This window comes from Alternaria viburni (genome assembly GCF_023758015.1).
Source record: "Alternaria viburni strain BMP 2772 chromosome Unknown scaffold_14, whole genome shotgun sequence".
NCBI lineage: Eukaryota > Fungi > Ascomycota > Dothideomycetes > Pleosporales > Pleosporaceae > Alternaria > Alternaria viburni.
The window spans coordinates 828306-852244 of NW_026055783.1; the positions used below are offsets into that span (position 1 = coordinate 828306).

The 23939-nt window shown below is 52.3% G+C and overlaps 9 protein-coding genes across 9 annotated transcripts; 5 read left to right on the top strand and 4 right to left on the bottom strand.

Annotated features, from left to right (window-relative positions):
* Positions 1 to 6404: 6404 nt before the first annotated feature.
* J4E79_006975 (uncharacterized protein) lies at positions 6405 to 7265 on the bottom strand (the record flags this gene model as incomplete). Its single annotated transcript, XM_049355843.1, has 1 exon — positions 6405 to 7265. One exon carries the CDS (start codon positions 7263 to 7265, stop codon positions 6405 to 6407), a length of 861 nt encoding a protein of 286 aa, XP_049209872.1.
* A 1492-nt stretch (positions 7266 to 8757) lies between these two features.
* Positions 8758 to 9062, bottom strand: J4E79_006976 (uncharacterized protein; the record flags this gene model as incomplete). Its single annotated transcript, XM_049355844.1, has 2 exons — positions 8758 to 8916; positions 8967 to 9062. The coding sequence occupies 2 exons, from the start codon at positions 9060 to 9062 to the stop codon at positions 8758 to 8760; spliced, it is 255 nt and encodes an 84-aa protein (XP_049209873.1).
* Positions 9063 to 9240: 178 nt separating this feature from the next.
* J4E79_006977 (uncharacterized protein) lies at positions 9241 to 9854 on the top strand (the record flags this gene model as incomplete). The annotated part of the gene is made up of 4 exons (XM_049355845.1): positions 9241 to 9243; positions 9382 to 9415; positions 9527 to 9627; positions 9690 to 9854. The coding sequence occupies 4 exons, from the start codon at positions 9241 to 9243 to the stop codon at positions 9852 to 9854; spliced, it is 303 nt and encodes a 100-aa protein (XP_049209874.1).
* A 692-nt stretch (positions 9855 to 10546) lies between these two features.
* J4E79_006978 (uncharacterized protein) lies at positions 10547 to 11682 on the top strand (the record flags this gene model as incomplete). Its single annotated transcript, XM_049355846.1, has 5 exons — positions 10547 to 10562; positions 10682 to 10901; positions 11066 to 11193; positions 11240 to 11474; positions 11529 to 11682. The coding sequence occupies 5 exons, from the start codon at positions 10547 to 10549 to the stop codon at positions 11680 to 11682; spliced, it is 753 nt and encodes a 250-aa protein (XP_049209875.1).
* Positions 11683 to 12518: 836 nt separating this feature from the next.
* J4E79_006979 (uncharacterized protein) lies at positions 12519 to 14062 on the top strand (the record flags this gene model as incomplete). The annotated part of the gene is made up of 2 exons (XM_049355847.1): positions 12519 to 12845; positions 12899 to 14062. 2 exons carry the CDS (start codon positions 12519 to 12521, stop codon positions 14060 to 14062), a joined length of 1491 nt encoding a protein of 496 aa, XP_049209876.1.
* A 2036-nt stretch (positions 14063 to 16098) lies between these two features.
* On the top strand, positions 16099 to 17448 carry J4E79_006980 (uncharacterized protein; the record flags this gene model as incomplete). The annotated part of the gene is made up of 1 exon (XM_049355848.1): positions 16099 to 17448. The coding sequence occupies one exon, from the start codon at positions 16099 to 16101 to the stop codon at positions 17446 to 17448; it is 1350 nt and encodes a 449-aa protein (XP_049209877.1).
* A 592-nt stretch (positions 17449 to 18040) lies between these two features.
* On the bottom strand, positions 18041 to 18498 carry J4E79_006981 (uncharacterized protein; the record flags this gene model as incomplete). The annotated part of the gene is made up of 2 exons (XM_049355849.1): positions 18041 to 18420; positions 18483 to 18498. The coding sequence occupies 2 exons, from the start codon at positions 18496 to 18498 to the stop codon at positions 18041 to 18043; spliced, it is 396 nt and encodes a 131-aa protein (XP_049209878.1).
* Positions 18499 to 19204: 706 nt separating this feature from the next.
* On the top strand, positions 19205 to 22325 carry J4E79_006982 (uncharacterized protein; the record flags this gene model as incomplete). Its single annotated transcript, XM_049355850.1, has 2 exons — positions 19205 to 21217; positions 21750 to 22325. The coding sequence occupies 2 exons, from the start codon at positions 19205 to 19207 to the stop codon at positions 22323 to 22325; spliced, it is 2589 nt and encodes an 862-aa protein (XP_049209879.1).
* A 152-nt stretch (positions 22326 to 22477) lies between these two features.
* On the bottom strand, positions 22478 to 23659 carry J4E79_006983 (uncharacterized protein; the record flags this gene model as incomplete). Its single annotated transcript, XM_049355851.1, has 1 exon — positions 22478 to 23659. The coding sequence occupies one exon, from the start codon at positions 23657 to 23659 to the stop codon at positions 22478 to 22480; it is 1182 nt and encodes a 393-aa protein (XP_049209880.1).
* Positions 23660 to 23939: the final 280 nt, after the last annotated feature.

Here is a 23939-nt window from a genome sequence, read left to right on the forward strand (position 1 = left end):
TTTACTCCTGAGCAGAGACAGACCGAGAAAGCAAGGGCATTTGTCAAGCACTGGGAAGGCATGAGCTATTTTGGCATCGACGGCAATCCTATTCACGATTTGAAGTACATACCTGAGTTGTATGTAATGGTAGTTGCGCCGGCTCCAGTTCAAGAAGAAAGCGTCGTCATATATCGGAGACTGGGCATCGGAAGGGTTTATCTGAAGAGATGGGTTGAAGCGTCGCCGGAGTTCGAAACAATTGTCCTGGAATGATTTGACTCGGATGTAGTAGCTTGGTGTCTACTAGTACCTTCAAGTTACCCTAGCAGATCGGTCATGAAAGACGCTGCTTTCGGCAAGCCTCGATTGGATGCGCTGCTATAGCACCTTGGCTCGGTTCTGGAGCGCAGCTAAGCGGAGAGAACAAGAGATTGCGGGGAAAATGCTGACTGCCATCGAGAAGAGTTGTATCCCAGAAGAATACACCAATTGGTATTGGGTCCATGTGTTACGAGTATTGCCACCTAAAGAATGAATCGTCACTTGGTCCCTCAATAACACATGACCACGCCTTGCTGCAAGGCCGCCTGCATCCCTAGTAAGATGCTCCAGCCCCATAATCAGCCTCCATGCGACTGCGCCGCTGGCTTAGAATCGGTACTACGCGAGAGCGTTTGCCCCTGGCCGGATCCCGCTCGCCACGATGGAAACGCCCACTAAGCCTTATCATGGGTTTCCCAGAAGAGGCTCATGTGGAGGCAGTGACTGATTAAAGTGGGGCATGGAGTGGTTGGTGGATATGCGAATATGTGCCAGTGTACGCTAGTGCAGCGCTTGTAGGGGCAGGCTCACGTAAGGCGGGATTTGGTGCCAAGGCGATTGGGTTTGAAGAATGTGATTGGTGCGCGGTGTGGATGCCGAGGTTACCAATATCTTTTCGATGGGTTGATGAAGCCAGTCGGTATATTTAATCCTTCGATCATCTGGGGTATGATACTTGTTTGACGCTGGAAGGCCCTAACGTATGCAGAGCTGGGGGCTGAGTACTTGCTGGTCGGTGAACGTGGGCGTAATGATTGTCTGGACTTCCAGAACAGTGTGATGGTGAGTAGGTCTATGAGTATTGGTGCCAACCTGGACGAATGAGGACATTAGGATGCCCCATGACCAGATTAGGCAAAACAAGCAGTACCGGTGCATCTCGAAGTATTAGCCTCGTCTCCAATCATATGTACAACATCGAGCTTCCAATCGTAACATGTTCTGTAGACTTTGAGCTAATGCAGGGGTCTTTCGTGACACCAGCGTGTTGGTGACGGTAGATTCGGGATGGCAATGGATCCACGACCCATCTTGCCGCAGTGGATCAACAGCCGACCACCCAACGTCCTCGCGAGCAGTCCACAAGGCTGAATCGATGTCTCGGCAGCGTCCGTTCGGGAGCCTCTCGGCTAGGACGCATCTTATACCCAATCTAGTGTACAACGGTCCAAGATCAATTGTCGGAGATGACCAACAGGGGAAGGGTTGCGCCAAACGCGCCTGAAGAGTAATGCAACCTGGCTTGAAATGTTAGCTCATAAGAAAAGTCTGGGTCTATGAAGCTGGGCAAGCTGATAGGCGGAGCGTTAGGAAGCTTTAGAGATACGATACCATGTTGGCTCGAATCTGGAGAATGGGCTTTCTCGACCCCAACTAGCAGCACTAGCAAGCCGGAAATATTGGATACCGCACAAGAATATAGCATTGACATGTTGAGAGCAAGGCGAGCAGATGAAGGCGTCGAGGAAATCCAGCCAACCGGTGGTGAGAAGCAATGGATGCCTAGCTTTCAAGCTATGACTGTAGAGTTGCCACGCAAGCCTCAATCCACGGATACGAGGATGGGAGACTCAGATTTATCCAGCGGCAGTCGCGGTACCGTTGGCTACGGTAATGTGACCCCTTCGCCCTGCGCCTGGCCTACGCGTGGTCCGTTACAGGGTGGATTCGTGAGCTTGCAGCGGAAGCAACGGCCTTCGTGGGTCATGACGAGGTGCATCGCCTTCACGGCACCAACGGTATGTAGGGATTCCGATGGACTGTGGCGCAATGATCCGACTCGCCGAGACTTGAGAATGCCGAATGTCGTTCACCGGCGACGTCGGAAGCGGCCGGGGTGTGAGTCGTCCTGCAAGCACCATCGAGGCGTGGTCGCGATCTAGATAGACTAGAGATGTGTGATACGACGTCTGAAATGTGGGGTGGAGAGTAACGGTTTCTACACCGACGGATAAGGCGAGTTTTAGGTGTATAACTTTCGTTCTGCTCATGGAGATGGCGGTGACCCTTGAAGTGGCACGTGCATGGGCCGCCAAAGGTGGGTCTGCTTGGCGAAGATGACGTCTCACTGAACTCTGTATGCACTTGCGAACACGCTACGATGCTTCATTCTATCACGTAGACCTGAATCATTACGACTACATACAACAAGTTCTTGTGATGACTCAAGTCAAGTATCGGGGCCGAACGGGGCAAATTTCTCCGTCTAGGAATAGTGGGCTTCATTGGGGTGATGCCTTGCACAAGGCAGACTCAAATGTGCTCGTAAAAATAGCACAATGACATTGAAGGTTAACGCTACGATTGAAGTAGAAACTGCAAGTAGAGATAACACGCGATGTGGACAGTCGATGCTGCTACTGATGTAACAAAACCGAAGCAGTTGGTGTTGTCCAAAGCATGCGCAACACGCCAGTTCTTATGATAACTCCCATATCCTCATGATGTTACTGTGCGGACCCAAAAGAAAAACGCCAATTCCTCCTTCATTCCCGTGTTCCATGCGTGTAACCCATCATGTCGATCCAAACCCTCTTAAACTCCTTGGTAATGCGTGTATCGTCGAAAGTGTGAAATAATGCGAAAGTAGAATGGCTGAAGATACAGCACTGAGTAACCAGCTCGAGAAGATAGTTGTGTGTTGAAGTGAACAAAAGGCCTAGCGATGGAATGATAGCCCGTCTTCGCAGCTGAATGTGAGTTGTAGACATACAACCTCATGCATTCATCGTAGGTATGGCGGAGAAAACCCGCCGCTGCCATAGCCGGAATCTGGGAGAACACCGGCATGATAGACTTGAGGTCGATGGTGGCTATGGGAGCTGCAGGCGTAGCCTACGAGAACTGTCTTTTCTTGGATCCCATGTCCTCGTTGACCATGGGCGGCGCATGGATCGATTGCGTGTTTGTAGTATAAGCATCGGCAGACCGAATAGCGCTCAATAACTTGATAGCACATGTCGAGAAGTGTGTGGTTGGGTATATCAGTGCCCGAATGTGAAGTGGCCCGGAGAAATTGAAGATCTGGATGGCGTGAATGCCAACGCTATGGTACAAAAGAAGATGTGTTGACAGGAGTGAACTGAGACTTGTAGTGATGAGTCCTGACTCGACGTGGCAAGCGGTAGCATATATAGCGATAGGCGTGAAGTCAACTCGGACGCATAGGCCAGTGTGGGTCACCCGGTAGGCATCGTTGACTACCCGCAGCTCCGTCAGGCAACGGGGACCAAGTGTAGGGATGAGTGCACAGTCAGCCGGACGCTGCTAAGATGGGATTCCCAGAGGCAACTAACACAGCCATCGTGGCCGTTAGCTTGTTGACGGTAGGGAAAAAGGTTTGGTCTTGACATCCAGCAGGGATTGGTAGTTCGCTTCTTGGAGGCTCTTCAGCTGTTGTGCATGGTGCATCCCATGTTCTAATTGGTCAGTGGCCATCTAATATTGCCGGTTCGCTGAGCACATCAGTAGAGATTTGAACAGGGCGCGCAGCAAAGCAGAGCTGTACAGGGTGTGGAAGCGCAGTAGAAGCTAACCGGGGCTGCAAAACCCCTGTAGCGCGCGGACCATGTGAACGTGCCACGATACCGCACAAGAGTTCATGTTCAAATCGGTACGTAGTGTACGAGGTGGGTGTCACGATAGCTGCGTGACTCTAATCGTATCTGACAGCCCGCTTAGTCCCAGCCACGTTCCCTGATATAGCGATCGATCTGTTGGTAGGCAAGGAGGGGCAGTGTCATTTCTGACGTAGATTACTCAGGTTCGGGCCTCTTCGCGGACCACGGCGGTTTCGCTGGAGAAGTATCGTTTGGCCAGTGGCGCCTGTCGCGCGGGTCGGAGGTGCTACCGAGCAAAAGGTTTAAAGTGAGAAGAAGAGTGCGTGGGCTGGCCGACGACGCGGATGTCGAAGCTGGGGTAGGATGAGGCACGTGCGCGTCTTTGCGCTCCAATGAACGTGGAAGTCTCCGTTGCGGGGCAATTAGCAGTACAAAGTATTCTTGGTGCTTCCGCCCTTTTCCACCCACCACACTCCAATGAACCAGGTTTACTCAATCGCAAAGCCGATTACTTTACATGGCTGCGCAAGCTAACGGTCTTCACCAACTTCCCATTGAAGTCCATGGGCGGGACTGCCTGGAGCTTCAGGCTGACCAGCTGAGTGCTGCCTGGCGACCTATGGGTCGACGCCAGAGCTACGTCGACGATTCGAAAACAGATGCATATCCGCTTCTCTCATTGGTCACATTCCATGACTGAGTAACTTTCTGCATCTGTCGAGCATGCAAAGTTCCGTTACCTACGTCAAGTGTTTGAGTACACCGCTGATACAATCAGATGCGGATAGCTTCAAGAGCTTCCATCGCGTCATTATCAGATTGAAACACCCTCGTCTACCCAATGGCTATCCTCTGGTTGGTCCAGTATTGCGTCCGATCCCCTGTTAGGGCTGAAGACCCTGCCACTGGCTTGTTACACGGCTCGAGGCTGACCTGCAACGTTTGACAATCATGCAGCCCTATGCACCCTCCCGTTTCCTGGGAACACGTGGTGGCGGTCAGTATGTCGGATGCAGCACCGCCTACGTTTTCATTTGCGGTTACCGGTCGCATCTCCAATAACCTTGACGACCATCATCCTTTGCATGGCCGCAAGCGCTTTGGAAAGTGTGCGTGTCACACCGGCCCCATACCATTGTTACTTGTTTCAGTAAACGAAAATGTAGGTCCGCAGCAGTCATCAGATTTTCGGCCCCCAACCCTACAACTGGTCCACCAAAAGACGGGCATGATGCAATCGTGCTTGTCTTATTTCATTCGGTCCGCTCAAGTCACCGTGTGCTCGTAATTGTACAGACAGCTTTGTCCGACTTCACCTCCAGGATATCCGTTGGACGTTGCGAACACAACTCAGCTAGCAAAGGGAAGAGGTGACACCGTGAAATGACTGCGGGCAGCGAACGCAGGTCCGACCGTACCTGCGACCAGCGCACGTAATGCCATCTACCTTTAGGTACCAACCAAAATAGAGTGACACCGTTGTGCTGCGCCGGGTGTCCCTTTCCTTGAGCGACCTTGGAACGCAACGCTAGCAGAGTCACGATGACCTGCCGAGGCATCACGATTGGTATGTAGAAAATGCAGCAGCATTCATGGAATAGGTTAGCCAAAGAACAAAGATGCTATATTGTCAACGCCACCAAGCTGACAGAGCAGCCTTACTACCGATATATCCCCGCGCTTCGTAGACCTATCGCGCTCCACGGATGCGCCCGTACAAACAAGCGAGAACCGCATGTCCGGGCAGACCATCGCTTCATATGCTCCTAAGTAGCAATTGTACGATGTGCCACTTCACCGCTTAGACCCCGCGTCAGCTGACTTACATGCGCTCGAATACCCCACGCACCATCTCGCCCATCGTTCCCGCAGATACGGTACCAGGCGAGTGTCTCGGGACCTGTAACGATGCCGGCACTGCCTAGTTATCACTCACCGGAAACAGGGCGAAGATATATCCGGTTGCTGTTCGTATGTTCTTTGGATAGCATTGGATACGATATCCCACTTGCATCATTCTATACATGGTATACACCGCCTTCTTTATCTCCAAACGTTCGGTTGCTCCTCCGCGTGTTGGTTCCACGAAGTCACAATAACCTATGAGTCAGTAGCAAGGCGTCACTGTTTTGACCGGAATCATTGTACGCAGGACGAGCAACCCAACATCGTTCGTTGCCCGAGGCGACACGAAGGAATCACGACAGGGTTAACAGCTTATAAAGCTTACGATAAGTCACAGTGGAGATTCACCTGTTCCTTACAGCAAATCCCAACAACGGGCAAACGTCCTGTTCGAAAATGTGAGGGTCTATAATTGAGTGATACGTATAAAGGTCCTCAACGCAGATGAAGCCAAACAATCAACTTGTGGGTATATCCATATCTTCCACCAAGCCTGGCGGGATCAAATGTCCTATCCAGACAAGAATCCCGCTGAACAAAGAAAAATCCCCCAAACGCCCCCGTTGTTCTTCTAAAATAATCGTAACGTCGTCATATTATACATCTCCCATCCATGAAGTCGAGCGTTGCTTGGTCTTACATCAAGACTCCAGCCAACACCATCATGCCAACGGCGTAGTATCCGACGTACTTTCCGGCACTCAAGCTTATAGCTCCGCTTTCGTCAGTGCCACCAGGCGCAGTGGTGCCTTTCTCAAGGGTACCATTTAGAACAAGAGACCTGGTGCCATTGACATCAGAAACGGTGACGAGGGTCTTGTTGAGTGCGGCATAGCTGCCGTTACCGACAAGATCGTTGAGGTATTGCTGGTCGTCGTTTTCGTCGCATCCACAGACGAAATCCTCTTCGCACAAGCACACGACGGGAAGAGTCTCATTGCGGCCCTGCGTTTGGCGTGTCCACAGTGCGCGCCGGTCATTGTCGTTGTCGTCATTGTCGTTGGTCGCGGACTGGTTGTAAAAACGGTAGGGGTTGTTGTAATAGTAAGGGTAGGCGCTGTGGAGCCACAGGCCGGGCATGATGGCCACTACGAGGGCTACTCCAATCAGAGGAGCGGCGATGAGTCCCTTGGGCGTTTTCGAACCAGCGGTGTAGGGTGTTCGAGCACCGCCGCCATAGTATTGTCCACCGCCGAAAGTGCGCGGTCGACCTGATCCAGCGGAGGATAGGCCACCAGCGTTGGAGGAGGGTGATGTACGTCCTGAAGAGCCGCCACCGCTGCTTCCTCCACCCGAGCGACTGCCACCGCCTCCGCCACCACCTCCACGGCCACCGCCTCCCTTGCGACGCTCTAGTGTGTGGTCTGGCGAGACAATCTCGGAGGGAGGAACAACTCGTCGCTCTTCGAGGACGTTGAGCGCGTTGGGTTCGGGTATCGAGGCGGCGCTGATTACTTGTGCGGCAACGAGGCCGGTGAGGATCTGTGAGAACTTCATGACGGAGTTGATGTGTGACGGTGATACAGGAGAATCGCGGATGTAATTTGCGACACCAGATGTCGGGTCGAGGTAATACCGATAAAGCTACAGGGATGTGATAGTAGTGTGGTATGAGAAAGCAAAACGTGAGATGTTTGCAGTGTGATTGTGTAGCGGAGTTGCTAGGTATAGGGTAGGATCAATGTACGGGTTTGTGAAGAGGCAGGCGTGGGTCTTTAATGTTGTGCTGGCGGAAGACATGGGTTGCACAGCCCTGCGTCATCAAAGAAAGCCTGGGGCAAAGGGTAAAGCTTAGTCGGTTGCGACCCGCCACCATACCAGCCAAGCTCAACGCCATAATCTAGCAGGCAGTTGGGTGCCTGACCAGTTGTTCCCGATCTGACCATGCTATAGGCTAAATCACATTGATCTTTGTGGCTGAAGCATGCGATTCCTTTGGGCGCCCGTTGATATACGCCGTAAAAGCGCCGTTGATCTGCTCGAATGGGCGCAATGCTGCACAGATGCCTGACACATTTTGGATACCTTCTCATTCTCGACCACAACCTGAGTCTGTCCCTGAAAGTCTTCACTGTAGAATATTCATGACGTGCAAATCGATCAAGTGCATCGAATTACTCAGGGTATATGACCTCATAGTTGCTGATCTGCCGAGGCACTAAACGAGCCTCCCGAACCAGAGGTGTGGCCAAACGCATCACAGACTGGATGACCAACAAACCAGAGAGCAAGCTCTGCCGAATATCCGATTGCGCCTCGATGTGGTTTGCTAGCGGGAGGCATTGCAATCGCTATGAATCACTACCATGGAATCTCGTCATTGGTGCGCAAATGTGCTCTGGGCATACGGCGCGGAAACAACGAACGCCAAGAACGCAATCTTGGGTGTGTGTGACTGCACGCATCAATGTGCGCGAACCATAACAATGAATGTTGTGTCTTGCATGTATGGATCTCGAAGCGCATGATGCTTTGTTGGCACAACCCGGTATTGACAATGGGCAGCATCGTGGCAGGATTAACGACAGGACCGGAGTAAAAGGCTTGGCAATTGTGACGGAGTATCATCGTACTGCGGTGTAGGACGCCTAAACGGTAAACGATGCTTCGTGATACTTGGATAATGGCCGCACCACATGCTCCATTCCTCCGCCGGCCTGCTTCTTCAGTAAAGCTCTTTGTTGTCCGTCGAGCGCCTGGTCCTCATTGTGAACAATTTCTACGATATAATTGTTGATTTGTTCGCGCGACCCTACATGTTGTTACTGCACATGCGAATGGATTTTCCGCATCTCGAGCCGTTGATGGGCCACCGATAGTCGTAGGGCTATGTATACGCCGGTTCCTTGGTCTGGGTTCAACGGTGGCGCAGCCAGGGCACATGGTAGGCCTGGTACTTCGTGACCGTATCTGCGGGCAGCAAGGCTGATGTGGCGCTATGCCTATGAGTTGCCGGGCTTTGCGCAGCAGACATGGTCTACTCGGGCTATCATCGTGCTTGCGGTGGTGGTTCAGCGGGGCCTCCATCCGACACTGTCTGATATTTCCTGTATTCCTGCTCGAGTTCTCTCTGCATCTCGAAGTCGGCCTGTCGTTCGCGCTTGACTCGTTGCTGTTCGAAGTCCCGGATGACGCCCATATGCATTGCCTGATACAAGTTAGATAATTTCTGGACCATGTCCGTTCCGCAGTACTCACAGCTTTGTCGTTCCTCTGCGACCAGTGCACAAATGCTACGGTACCGATTGCGGTGACGCACGTAGTCGCCAGTGTGATCTGCGACGCTCGAGACATGGCGGGGACCGTGGAGTAGAGGCGAAGTTGGGGACGGGGCCTTGTGTAAAGTTGGAGCGGCTTCTCTGCGGGTGGGAGCTCGGGCCTTGGAGCTCCTTCCGCCAAGTCGACGGCTGCATCGTGCCTCTCCGCAACTCTACCCTGTGACAACCAACATCCCCGCAAATCAGCACTCAAGATGGTGAGGACATCAATATTAGGAAGCTGGAGCGAACACTGACAGCTGCAGTCCGCCCAAAACTCTGCGGGAATCCAGACCCTGCTCGATGTAAGGCAGCGCAACCCACTACAACCTCCGCATAGCTCACACTGCACCTAGGCCGAGCGCGAAGCTCAGAAGATTGTTCAGCAAGGTATTTCAGCACACAAGCTTGCCTGTTCGGGTAGTCGCTAACCACTCACCAGCAAGAGAATGTAAACACCGCCCGACGTACCCAGCCGCATCAACACTCTAACCGACCCAGACCGTACGAAGCGAGTAAAGGACGCCCGAAACGAAGCACAGAAGGAGATCGAGGACTACAGAAAAGAGAAGGAGTCCGAATACCAGGAGTTCGAGAAGAAAGTGCGTTGGCCGAGACGACCTACTATACGCGTAACGGAAGTGGGAGACTAACAATAGCGCAGCACAGCTCAGGCAACCAGAAGGCTGAAGAGGACGCGAAGAAGGACACAGATGCCAAGGTCAAGGAGATTGACGAGATCGGCAACAAGTCTGGCAGCAAGGTCGTCGACCAGCTCATCGAGGCCGTCGTAAACGCGCACCCCAAGCCACCGGGCAAGCAGGACTAGAGCGCCAACACAAGTGGTGGGACGAAGCGTGGGGTCAGACTGGTGCGATGCTGTTGAGGAGACATATGAAGAAGAGCGCTCCTTGTACATGATCTTTGACGGGCCCGAGACAGTCAAGGTCGATCTATCGGCCTCGAACATACCAACAATAGACGATATGCTGCGAGTTTGGTGAATGGATTACAGTTCAATATGCCTTTGTCTTCTAGGCTCAATAGTCGAGTTGATATCTATCCGTGACGTGCGTTCCAGTCTTCCGAGGTCACCAACCCGACACTCTTGTATAGCGCATACAACTACATTGGTGACGTCCTAGAAGTATGCATCTGTACTGTGTTCTTAGCCTCGCATGTGTGAATAGCAGACCAAGTCCTCATATCTTTAGTTGTTGCTGCACCTCTTTACTCGTTGTGGACCCTGGCCCACGCTCGTCCTAGCTCCCCGACGGCCTACGTCACTGCTGTGGAACTTTATCGCTCGAGCATCAACGCGTCCCCAAACTGCAATACGATGCGCCACACCCAATGATACGAATCTGTGCTCGAGCGACCATTCGCTCGCCTGTATACAGAACCACATCATGTATACCCTCACCAATAAATGCGACACGCCAGTTCAGCAGCTCGCAATGTCGCAAAGAAGACCCGCGCATCTCCGACTTTGGTCGCGAGATTGTAGACGAGTTTGCCGTAATGCGCGAGAAATATGGTATGCCCATGCCACTATCAAACTCAACTTCTGGAGTAGCTAACGAAAAGTAGATGCACCTGTATGTGCTTTCGTCCTTCGCACATCGCACCCCTGACCCTTCCAGAAACACACCATAGTCCTTGCACACGGTTTGCTAGGCTTCGACGAACTACGACTCGCGGGACAGTTCATACCTGGCATACAATACTGGCGGGGCATCACAGATGCGCTGGCGCACAAGGGCATCGAGGTTATTGTGGCTGCGGTCCCGGCCAGTGGCAGTATCGAGGCGCGCTCTGCGAAATTGGCCGAGAGCATTGCGCTCAAAGCGAAGGGAAAGCAGGTCAACATTATCGCGTGAGCCGCATTGACCCAATGAGATGCTGCATAGCAGACCACTGACAATTCATAGACATAGCATGGTATTGGCACATTGACATGGTACAACAATCAGTGACTGACCTCTACTTAGGGGTAATCAGTGCCTACACCCACGCAGTGCAGTCACTAAATACACGTAGGGGTCTCGACTCACGATATATGATCAGCCAGCTCCGGCCGACTGACTTCAAGATTCTCTCGTTGACCACCATAGCCACTCCACACAGGGGTTCTGCTTTTGCAGACTACATGTTCGAGACGATCGGTCGTACGTCAGTGATACCTCTTGAATGCTTCTACTAAACTATTTCTAGCACGCAGAATCAAACGCGTCTACAGTGTTATGGAGTACTTTGGTCTTGAGACTGGTGCCTTCTCCCAACTCACGCAAGAGTACATGAAGAATAACTTCAATCCCAAGACGCCAGACATACCTGATGTCAAGTATTACTCATATGGCGCATCTCTCGAACCCACTCGGTGGTCCGTCTTTGCGCCTTCCCACAGTATCGTCAAGGCAAAGGAGGGCATCAACGATGGCCTGGTCAGGTGCGTGGACGGCTGGCGTTTGGTACGCTTAATGACAACTAACCACGTTGATAGCGTCGAGTCGAGTCGGTGGGGCGACTACAAAGGCACCTTGATTGGTGTAAGCCATCTCGACCTGATCAACTGGACGAACCGGCTGAAGTGGTTCTTTTGGGAGCTTACGGGCAGCAAGCGCAAGTATGGAAGCAACGCTCACAACGACTGCTGAACTTGAGCTGACCATGATGTAGCTTCAATGCCATTGCATTCTATCTTGACATATGCGGTCAGTAGCTCTGGTCCAAACTTTGGTGACAGATCACTGACACAGATCACAGATATGCTGGCCAAAGAAGATCTGTGAACTTGCCAGATGCACACCAACAAGTCGCAGTTGTGGATGCGTTCTGGTCCTCCTGTATCTGACATCTGAGCAAGCTTGTGCGTCGTCGTGGAATTCAGCTCCGCCCTTTGAGAGAAGGCTATTGATTAATGAGCCTCAGCTGAGGAAGCGTTGCGCCCAGTCACACGACGCGATGCTCATGTAAGACAGGGGTCAGCTTCAGCCCGGAAGTGCGGCTATGGCTGTGGCTGTGTCCGGCACATTGTCCGAAATGGGCACATGGCATGCCGAATATGTACACTCAAAGTTTAAGTAAATACGCAAAAAGAAACTCTCTTCAGGGTGCAACCTTGAGCGTTGCCGCAGAAGCCGTGCAAGAGAGTGGTTTGGGTGATCGTTGCGTTGAAAAGCCTTCGCGTTGGGTTATGACGTTGGGGACGGACCCTGGTCAGGCAGAAGGAACCCCGCGGGCATCCGTTCTGGAGATGCCCAGCCCGCATCGCAAACACTCCCACGACATGACACGCGTTCCCCAGGCTTAGCCGCTGCATCACCGACTGACTTCATGCGCTAAATTGATCGTCTGCTCCCCAGCTACAACCTTTATCCTTGACATGTCGGTTCACTTCTACAAGCTTCGCGACTACCCGTTTACTTAGCCACCCGGTGCCTGGAAGCAACATTGAAATACTGGCCACTAATCCTGAACGCGAACCTTCAAGATGATCGTCAACATAGTGCTCGAGAACCCTCACGAGCACTACACCAATCTCGACGTCATCCAAGGCAGAGTCCATCTGCGGGTGCCGAATCCGACCAACATTAGCAGCATTATCGTGAAGCTAGAGGGCGAAAGCAGGACGCGACTGCTGGCACCCATACACCCAAACAGACCAGACAAACAGCGACCAGTGCTGGAAGTCCACAAGTTCCTGTACAAGACACAGGTGGTGTGGCCGACAAATGTGCGCCCCGAAGATGTCGCCCAGAATCCGAAGGCAGCCTTCACCATCAACGCCGGGTCCTTTGAGTACCCGTTCCAGTTCAAGGTACAACGCGCAATACACGTCAACATATCGCATATAGCTAACAACCCTCTCAGCTTCCTCTCAATACGCAATGCCAGCAGACGAATAACCCCATCTCCAACGTTTCCTTTTCGAACGCGATACCCGAATTCGCAAAGACTCCGACACAACACGTAAAGGCGACACTACCTCCTACACTGGGTGGATTTCCGGGGGAGGCAGAGATACGATACTTTGTCAAGGTCACAGTAAACAGACCGCAGTTCTTCAAGGAGAATCCCAGGGCAATTGCGAACTTCAATTTCCTTCCGATTGAACCTCCGAGACCCGACAAGACAGACGGCGAGGCGTATGCGAGGCGACAACATGAGTTCCTTGAGAATGCTCCCAGTGTAGCGGCAGGCAAACGAATGAGCTTCTTTGATAGAAAGAACTCGACAGGAAGTGCTCCGCCATCACCGACGACAGGCAGTGTGCCACCTCGGATAGCCATTGATGCCCGATTGCCTAATCCTGCCATTCTCACTAGCAACCAAGACTTACCGCTGAGACTACTTGTGAAGAACGTCAGCGCGCGCACAAAGAACATATATCTGCAGATGCTCCAGATTGAGCTGATAGGGTATACCAAGGTACGCGCGCATGAGGTGTCACGGACAGAGTCGAACAGCTGGATTCTGTGCTCTTTCAGTAACATGGCCATTCCCATTGGAAGTCCTTCTGACCCTCTGGATACGGAAGTGCCCATTAATGCCGAGTACTGGTCTGGGAAGCCGGTACCCAATACGGTGCCACCCACCTTCACGTCCTGCAACCTCGCGCGTTTCTACGAGTTGGAGATACGTGTTGGCGTTGGCTATGGGAGCTACAAGCACGGTGAAGATCAGCTCATTGTCTTACCCCTCAGACTACCAGTCAAGGTCTACTCGGGCATCGCGCCACCCAAAGCACTCCTGGAAGGTGGTTTCCCTGCAGACAAACCCACCACACTTGCCCCACCGCCCCAAGCAGCTGCTCACACACCAACAACGCCAACACAAGGAGGTTTCAACGCATCTAACGCGTCTTTTGGGCAGCCAGTACAGCCCCAGCATGCTCCCGCTTATGACGATGCGCCGCCGAGCTACGAGGACGCGATTGGACAGGATCTTCCCCCGATCAATGGGTACAGAGGTAGTTACCAGCCCCCTCCTGCACCCGAAGGCGCGCCTAGATTTTCCGACGAAAAGAGACGATGAAGACGTATACTACGCCTATGTTCGTTTCTACAGCCTGAAGTCTAGCTGCTGTGCACCCTGAGGATTACACTACGTGTTTGTCGGTACATCAACACGAATCACCGCCAAAGCCTTCCATGGACACCATATAATGGTTACCACCTGAGAGGAAACGAATTCCTCTGTAAACGTCAAGGAACAGGGCTATGCCGCGGATCAGCACCCTGGACGCGTCGAGAAGTGGCGATATGGTAGGGGATGAGCGAGTCTAGGCGGGCGACATGCGACCAAGAAGAACCTTTGGGCCGCAGCGAACGGCCTAAGAAGCATGCGTGCTGCAACCGAAGTGGGGGGCATGCAGCAGTTCTATGGCGGAGGTTGATCTCTTTCTACCCAGTAATCACCCTTGCTAATAGCTTTTCTGTAGTTATCGGCGGAGCAATCTGAAACAGTATATTGTAGCATGGTGTATGTCGCAAGCTTTTCCTCGTTACAGTTGGCTTTAATACCGAATCACTATGTAGCTCAATGTAATCATTCAAAACGTTTGTACGTCTAGACGGCAGTCTTGGATAGATGTGTTCAGGTGCGGGGCATACCGTGTGACCGGTGAAGCTACACGGCAGATCGGTGGAGAGCGGCAGAATGGCACTATGCAAGCCATGCCTGTCACCAGCCATCAAGTGAGGCGTGTGAGGCATTAACGCGGTCATGGTGTGCCACTGGTAGATGTTTGCGACCGCTAGCTTTGTTGTGGTTGGGAGCTTTGCGCAGACGCGTCTGTGGGAGCAACATTGCGAACGCGCTGTAGGTATCGGATGTACCAAAACCACAAACAAAGACCTACCGCCTACTCCCAAGGCTGCATCGTGCATTCGACGCGACACAATGCGGTCACGATACTCTGATGGTGTTGACACTGAGTGACTGCCTTAGCCACAGACGCGCCTTCCGGCTAGCTATCGATAGCTTGGTCCAAAACAGCCTTCACCTTCAAAACAGACGCGCATAGCCGGCACCAATGCAAGTACGGCATTTGTTGTTGTTGTGGTCCTCGAATCGCGACTCTCCAGAGCAACGTCCAGAGCCCACTGTGCGCACTAACAGACGCGTCGTGCCTGACTTACGGGATGAGTAACAGCCCTGCACGCGACGGGATCGCTGACCGCCAGTCGTGACTGTTTAGCCACAGCTTCCAAGACCCGGATGCAGACACGATGCCAGACTAATGCAAGAGCCGCATACACTATCCCGTGCATGCTTCGAGCCGGTTGGTCAGAATGCGTGAAACGTTTCAAGCCGGCTCCAGGCTGCAGCCCCACTCGACCACTTGGTCGAATCGTCGCGTCTAACACCATATATACACGTCTACCCACCGCGAGATGGTCGCGTTTTCTGATCAATTCTTCGGCTGCTTTGCGTTAAGAGTTGGGAATCCGGTGGCGGGCTCGTTGGCATCTAGGGGAACGACCTTTGACTCACACCTGCAGCTCACGTGTAGTAGCGTCTGGCCCCGCTTTGCAACCATGCACCACGCTGTGGTAAATACAGCTGGGGACGAGGTCGTGGCTGGTCCCGTCGGATTTTCTGTTTCCTGAGGTTTCGCTCTTACTCTTTCGAATGCTGGATGTTTGAAACGACTTTTACGATTTACTTGAGATTTACCACGAGATTGATACCTTGAAGAATAAACGACCTTTTTACGAACAAACACTATTGCATGCGACCCACTCGACTATTACAACATGTACTCACAGCGATCGTCGCCACCGCCACTGAAGCGCTCGCATTCGGGTGAGAGCCAGAACAGCTATGCCAGCGCTGCGACAACAGTATCGCGCGCAAGCTCCAAGTTACTGTTTGGAGAGATCCCATTGACACCTGCGACGACAGTAGATGGACGATGTAAGTACCCCGTCGCAATGCGCGCGCATTCATCCTAACGTTATGAAGCGATTCGTTCCAATGGCTCCATCTGCAACCTGGTCCTCTCCACAAGCTCAGTCTTCTTGCGCTTCTGGTTAAACGACGCCTGCCGCGACAACGTACTGGATCACATGGAAACTGAAGACCTATCCAATTTCCGCCTTGTATGCCATGACTTCTCATCAAAGGCTGCGCCACGGCTCTTTGAGAAGATGACTGTGACCTTCAAGACATCTACCTTCTCCAAGCCAGCGCGCATCGAAGCGCTATCGAGGATAGGCCGTCACGTCAAGACCTTTACCTTCCACATGCCACATGGCCCAGAGACCTGCTTGCCACCCATCATCGACCCGTGCACTGGCACAGAGAAGCAGTTCATCTACGAGCCCCAAGTCCAGACACCGCAACATGGACCAGCCAAAGACAAGGCACCCAAGTATGGCAACTGGGAGATGCAGGACTTGCTCATCAAACAGTACCCACCACTATTCCATGCCGCGACCAATGTCCCTGCATTTTGCGCCGCCTTCTCTGAACTGATCAACCTCACGCATCTCAAGGTCTCATGTCCGGGATCTACTGGCTCACTTCGACACCGACGAGGTGTAGTCGACTATGCGCTCATCTCTCTCCGCATCGCCATTGAGCGCGCTCCATTGTACAGCCTCTCTGCTCTTTCCCTCCACCCCATCCATCCTGGTGGCCTCCTATACCTCCACCCCATGCACGGCTTCGGCAGCACACCATCCTCAGCCAAGCGCTGGGGTCAAATCCGTCGCCTCTCAATCTGCATGGAAAGCATACCCTTCAACTCAAGCTCATCGCGCACCCGCGCCCAATCTCTAGAACACCTCCGCATCCTACACGCCTACCTTGCCACACTCTCGCGCGGCCTAACGCGTGTCTTCTTCCGCTGGAAAGGCGAGCGAGGGCCTTCCCCCCTCTCACTCGACCGGGAACCTTGCATGCTTCCCAGCCGAGAGGAGTCCACCCACCCCTCTCTCCGCGGCCAAACCAATGGTCCCCGCCCCTTGAAGTTCCCTCGCCTCCGCGTCATGGAGCTAGAAAACGCGCTCATGGACTCCGCGCAAATCAGCGACTTCATTACAAAGCACAAGCGCTCCCTCCGCGAGTTCAACTTTGAAGACGTCAAACTGCGCGAGGGTGACTGGGATCTCGCGCTTGAACCTCTAACTACCATCTCTGGGAGCGATCGATGGAAGCAATACCAAGAAGAGGTCATGGATGTTCCCATTATGCTCTCGCCTATCGATGCCGAGCCGCGGGTCATGGGCCCGTTGCTCGAGGAGGTCGAACAGGCCATCGAAGAGGTTAGTGGAAAGGAGAGGAGAGAACATGCGCTGTCGAGGTGGTTGGGTAGACCGCGACAGTCGAGTAAGAAAGATAGCTTCTGGGGTGGAGGCAAGAGGTTCCTGCATCTTTCGAGCTGGAAGGGCAGCTCGCCTGTTATGGTCAGGTGAAGTGGCTGTGCTTGTTTTCCTGGGTTCTCGTCTGGTACTAGGGAGTTTGGCTGTGGTGTGTCACGGTTGATACCCCTCGGGCATGGTTAATGGCGTCTGCTTTCTATTTTTATCGTTCTTGTTGTTGGGTTTTGGATAACGGCCTCTCATGTCCTCTCTTTTCATGCTTCCTTTGTCTTGTCTTCCTCACGCTCTTTACGACTCAACGTCTCTACGGCCTTTACGACTACTCCAAAATCACGTTTGCGCATAGTTACGATGGTATGAGTAGAATAGTATGACCTTACGATCCTTCAATGACACTTCCTTCTGGTCTTTACCTTATGCTTGCGCACATCTCATCGGTTCAGCGTGATTGGGATGTCTACTTTGAGATGAACCAACTCCAGGGCTGTGCTCATATTTTGTCGTACCTGAAGGCGTCCGCCTGTTTATTTTCAGCCCATGTTTATGCCCCAAACTCAATATATGTATATATATATATCACGCGCAGACATTGTAGTCATTAGCATCCGCTGAGTTGTTGAACACCCATTAATTAGAAGTGTGTTATTCGAGAGGATGGTATACATATTCGCCTCCAGCCTCGCATCTATAGCTTAGCCTTGTTCTGCACCTTCTTGAAGATAGGCTCGAGCTTCGTCGCGCTCATAACGTTTCCCTTGACCTTCAACTTCCCGCTCATAAACAGCTTCTGAGCATTCGCGTTGCCGGCCGCAAGCTTGCCAAAGTCCTCGTCGCTCAGCACCAGTGTGGCAGTAGCCTTCTTGCCCGCCGGAGCAGGACCCTTGCCGACCGTGCCGGTCTCCTTGAGATCAAGGTACCATGTTTCTTGTGTGCCGGCCTTGTTCTTGAGTGTGAAAGCGAAGATGGCCTTGCCGTTCTTGATGGCGTCTTTGCGGTCGGCGTCGGAAGCGGAAAGGGCTTGCGCGATCTCGTCGAAGGCGGCGGAGGCGGGGAATTCGTCTAGACCTGTGTTAGTTACACTATTCTGAGGTCCCATAGGAGGTATGGTAGGATCGAAATGTGCATACCGTTCTTGAAAGACATGTTGGCGATGTGTTGCTAGAGTGGTGATGCGCTTCGAGTGAGGTAGAGACTGATGGCGATAGTAGCTAGGCGGAACAGGTTTGTGGAGTCGAAATCGCGAGTGCGGAACAGTCTGGGGTATATAAGAGCTTCGGAGGCTTGTGACAGCAGTGATGATGTATGCAGCTGCGAATCTGGGGAAGCATGTGAGTGAGTGAGTGGGCCGAGACCCTTGAAACGATCATGCCGAGGCATAACCGCTTTTGGATGGAGCACGTGGCCTAGTCCTTCGGCAGGCTCGCATCTCTTTCCTCATATTACTTCTAAGTTCAACGACCCCTAGCAGCGGACAACACCTTCAGGTTGCTGGGAAGTACTTTGAACTTATTGGCAGCGGCCTATAGTACTCTGCTGCATTTCGTCGCGCCATTGCAGTCAATTCGTATTTGCACGAAGTACCATTACGACGACCCAGATAGATCTGGAAGCTGGCGACGTAGTTGCGGCGCATATTGAGACCGAGCAGCTTGCGGTGCATCGACTTTCGCACTTGACTCAACTAATGCTGTTGCATCAAGAGATCGGGATGGTTGCGCGTTATTACGTCGCTGCCAAGCTGAGCACGTGATGACGTGGAACAACGCGTGCGCGTCTCAACTCGACGCGTTACCGTTTCCATCTCATCATTGCACCTTCTCATCAGCCACAACACTCAAACGCTAACATTATGAAGAACGATATTCACAAGACGTTCGGCGAGATCTTCGATGGCGATATCACGGCTTTCCGCAAGCAACTGCTAGAGATCCAACACATCCATGCTGATCGGAAGAAGGCTGAAGACTGGGTATCGAAACTTCGCTTCTTAGATATTTCCAAAGTCCCAAACCTACTGGACGAGGAAGTTCAACAATATGTCTCTTACGCTTACGAGCCTCCCGATGACCCGTGGCTTGATCCAGAGATACCGTCGCATGAAATCCCTGTTACAGAGCGCGAAGATGACGACAGCGAGGTTGAATACATCGCTGTCTCTTGGAGGTGGGAAGAACGCCATCATGACCATCTATATGGTGCAACCAAGCCACCTGTCTTCGACTACCAGATCAAGAGACCTGATGCCCCAGCCCATAAAAGTAGCTTTCCAGGCCGCTATATGGATCGAGTAATTCGATTCGCCCAGAGCAAGAGCATCAACGCGTCCAAATTATGGATTGACAAGGAATGTATATATCAGAGACGCGAAGACGAACACATCTTCCCAGAGGACAAAGAGCTTGGTGTTCAGATCATGGACGTTGTGTATGGCGGCAGCACCTTGTCAGTTGGCTTACTTACGGTGGAGCTTGCACGCGAGCACGAAATTGACCTCCTATCGGAGCTGCTTCAAGGCGAAATCTTTGCCAATCCCAGGTCCCAAAGCTTGCCAAGACTGGGACCCGGAGTTGACGAGAGGGCAGTACAGATGCTCATCCTGCGTATCTTGAGCGATCCACGCTGGTCGCGCGGATGGATCTTCCAGGAAGATCATCTGGCTTCCCATCGGATGGTCCTGCTTATACCATGTACCCGAGGTATTCGCAAAGATCGCGGATACAACTTTGGTGATACGATGGGGGAATTACAAATCAGACTCAAGGATTTCCGACAATCCGTGACCATGTTTTGCGAGGCCACCTACAAGGATCAAGGACGATGGCCGAATACTGAGTTTTTGGGAAAGGCAAAACAGTACAACATCTGCAATAAGCGCTTCGTATTTGGGGGACCGGGTATCCCTCAGGTCTCCCGGCGTCTTTGGAGGGATGATGCCAGCGACGAGAGCAACCCTAGAGTTGAAGCCTACCCCACTACCACTAACAGCGTACTGGAAGACATTTGCAACCGATCACTGGAGCATGAGGAGGATAGGATCGCCATTCTTGCAAACGCTTTGAGGTTCAATAAGCGACTAAACCTCGCAAAAGATTCTCCCTTGCTCGAGGTGGGCCAATACAGCCTCTCTGTAGCACTGCTCGCACTTGTGCTCATGAATGGCGAGATTCTGGCTGATGTATCGTTGCAGAAAGATCTGATGACATTCACATTGCAGTCATACCTAGATGCATGCAAATACAAATTTGTTGTTCCTAACCTCAGATACCGGCAGAGTTTCGTCGACCGTTGCCGTTTCAGGTCACCAATCATCACACCTCGTGGTCTTGAGACGAAAGGCTTCCTGTTCACGCTACTGCCTAAAAGGCCATCAAAGGATAGAGCACATAGATACAACCCTCTCCTCCTCACGACCTCGGATCGGCAAACCCTGTCGCCAATGGGCGGAGGTCCAATGCTTGGGGGCAAGAAGCTGAACAAGAATGCACACACAGTATTGAATCTGGTGGTCCGGAAGCTGGAGGCACTATGGCCAGGTAGTAAGCTCGCCAGGCATATGCTGCGGCACTTATCGTTCGACCAACGTCAGCGACAAGGGGAAGACGTACCGCCGTCTGCATCATATGTAATGGATATGATGTCCGTCCTTTATCAAGCTCTTTGTGAGGACGATCAAAAGCTACGTCTCGCGCGATTAGCTTCGGCCCCTTTCGATGGAGAGCCTGTTGCCATCTTTATTGAGCCGACGCCGGACGGCTGGATAATGGAGTATCCAGACACCAAAACACAAGACGGGAAGCCGATTCTCGCCAACGTATTTACCAGCTGGGACGCCACGCGAAAGCCCTACAACAAAGACCGGGTCGTGAGCTTATCAGTCGCTATAGAAGATGGCAAGGGCACAAGACAGAGCTGGGACAGCCGGACTTGTTACATGGAAAATACGGGATGGGTACACGGAGTTTGGTGTGCTGTAGGCGAGGAAATGGCTGACTATGTATTTCCTCTGCCAGGCATCACTGATCATCGCATATTCCAGGAACAGCTGGAAAGTAGTAGCGGAAGAAAGAGGAAGAGAGAGGTCGATGTTTGAAGGGTCCAGGAATCAGGGATCGACACCGCCCATGGCAATATGGAATCATGGCTCAGCAAGCATTGTCGTTCATCTTTTCTCTCGCAGTTTCCACGCATGCGCAGCCACAGGAGAAAGTTTGGTGTTGACTGGTCCAAACAAGGAGCAAACGAGCGTATCACTTGCTTCTTCACCGCTCTCCAAGAACCGGCACCAATCCTTCAACCAAAGCATGTCTTCCCAGACCAAAAAGCTCGTCCTGAAATTCTCTCTTACCCCGCTTACATATCTGTTCACTCACATCAACTCGCTCTTTCAATCGTAGCGTAGGGCATGGAAAGACTTCGCCGAAAATTGTCCGGATCCTGCTCTTGTAACCCTGATCAATGGCCCCATGGAGGATACTAGAAGACTGCTGAACATGACACAAAACTTTGTGCGAAAGCTCATCGACTTGGCAGAGATCAAACTGAAGCAGGTAGAAACGGAAGCACAAATAGCCGGTGCAGAATGGCTCGACAACCCGACTGATCCCATGAACAACGCCAAATTCCTCATGGCGAGAAAGATTCATAGCGCCTACTTCAAGCATATGAGGGAGGCTTGGGATGTTGGATTAAAAATTATTCCTGGAATACAGGCGAGATTTGACGATATGGAGGACACGCTCGAGAAGCTTGCTGTGCTCATACCAATCGAGGAGCTGGCGCTGCCACTTGAGCCGTTCGTAGTCAAGGGATTAGAGGTCAACGACAGGATGTGGGTGTTTGCAATAAGGTTATTGGGCATCGTGCGGACGGTTGATATCCCCCTCGGTGTTGCGACTGTGGCTGTCAACGTCAAAAAGTACCCAGAAGCGGACAAACATGCGCGAGCAAGATACAATTTTGGGGATTACTGAGTGTCAGAGGATGAGGAAGTGTCTGGTGCGTACGTAAGAGCACCTTGGTTCGTTGCGAGGGTCTTAGATCTGGGTGTTGAATTCGTAATATCGTGGGCACTGATGAAGCCCGCTAGGTCGCTTGCGCTGTCTAGTCTATAAATCGCTCTGGTCTATGCCCATCCAATTCTATAAAGGTTGTATCCACTCTCGTCCCCTCTTCCAATACCCCGTCTCTTCTCTACAAATTCTCTTTCCAGGATCTTGAACGTCAACCCGCTGTCGCTCTTGACACAGAACTCCGGTTCGAAAGCGGCTTCGACAGTATCGGGAATGCCCTCAAATTTGCCCGTCTTGCGCACTGTGACCATGAGCCAGAAAACACCGTTCTGAGCCAGAAGATGTGCCGCACAATCACGTAGCCAGGCGGCATGTTCAGGAGCGTAGACCACGTCTGAGGCGATAAGAAGATCGGATGCTGATTTCATGTGTGTGGGAGGTTGGGCCCAGTCCAGTATTGCGGTGTCTACAGGTGGTGTGTCGTATGAGCTCGAAGGGAAATTTGTCTCGATGTTTGCGTTGCAGTTCTCTAGAACCACAGGGTGATAGTCGGTCGCCGTGATGCTGACAGGTCCAGCGCCGACCACAGGAAGTAATTTCGCGACCGCTAAGCTGACGAGTCCAGTGCCTGCACCGAGCTCGATGATTGTCCGCTTCCCCGCAAGACTATCTTCAGTCAGTCCAAAGCGCTCTGGCTCGGCGCACATCATGCTACTGAGTACGATGCTGGCACCCCAAGACTGAAGTCCGACAGCTGTATGATCTGTACTTGACAGTGGCGCATCATTGAGCGTGACCTTGACTGAATCTCCAGATGATGTGGGGAAGCAGAAGTCTCGTGTCAGCGCCTCTTCCTCTTCATCGGAATTCTCGAATAGGTTTGAGAGAATGAAGCCGGCATCGTCGACAAGTCTTTCTCGTACATCGTCATCGACTTCCATCTCTTCCGAGCGCGCGAGGAGCGAGTTTAGCCATTGGGTGGCGAAAGTGCGCTCGAATGGGTCTGCACGGAGAGCTGCTGTCACCTCTTCGGGTGTGACCTGGTTCTCATCATCTTCGCCTTCGTCTTGAGACGCGTAACCGGAATCCGCGGGTCCAGGGGGTGAGACGATAGATGTGTGCTCTCTTTTCGATGCCGGGTGTGAGATAGTCGTTGGAAGGCGTACAGGACAGTACAGCGTCTGTAGGTTCTTAAGAGCGGCGAAGATCTGATCTTCCGATGCCGATAGTAGCGAACGGATAGGTGGTAAACTGCTTGATGGTGGCAGACAACTGCCTGTAAGACTGACACTCATCTGACGCCTCGCTGACAAATGAACAGACCAAAGAACGCACACAGGGAAAAGGAATGTGGAGAGAAGAAGGAAAGAACTGGAGAAGACGTGGAGACAAGGGTTCAGTCAGAAAAATCAATCGGCCAAGGCAAGGGACAATTTGACGATACTTAGTTTAGCCTCACGCTCGGGCAAAGTCGTGACTTCTAGATCTTTTCACCGCCTGTCATTAGGCATCGTGGGCGTATGTTTGGATCGAAAAGGCAGGTGCACAGGAAGAGCTTGCTCCGTCGGATTTGCA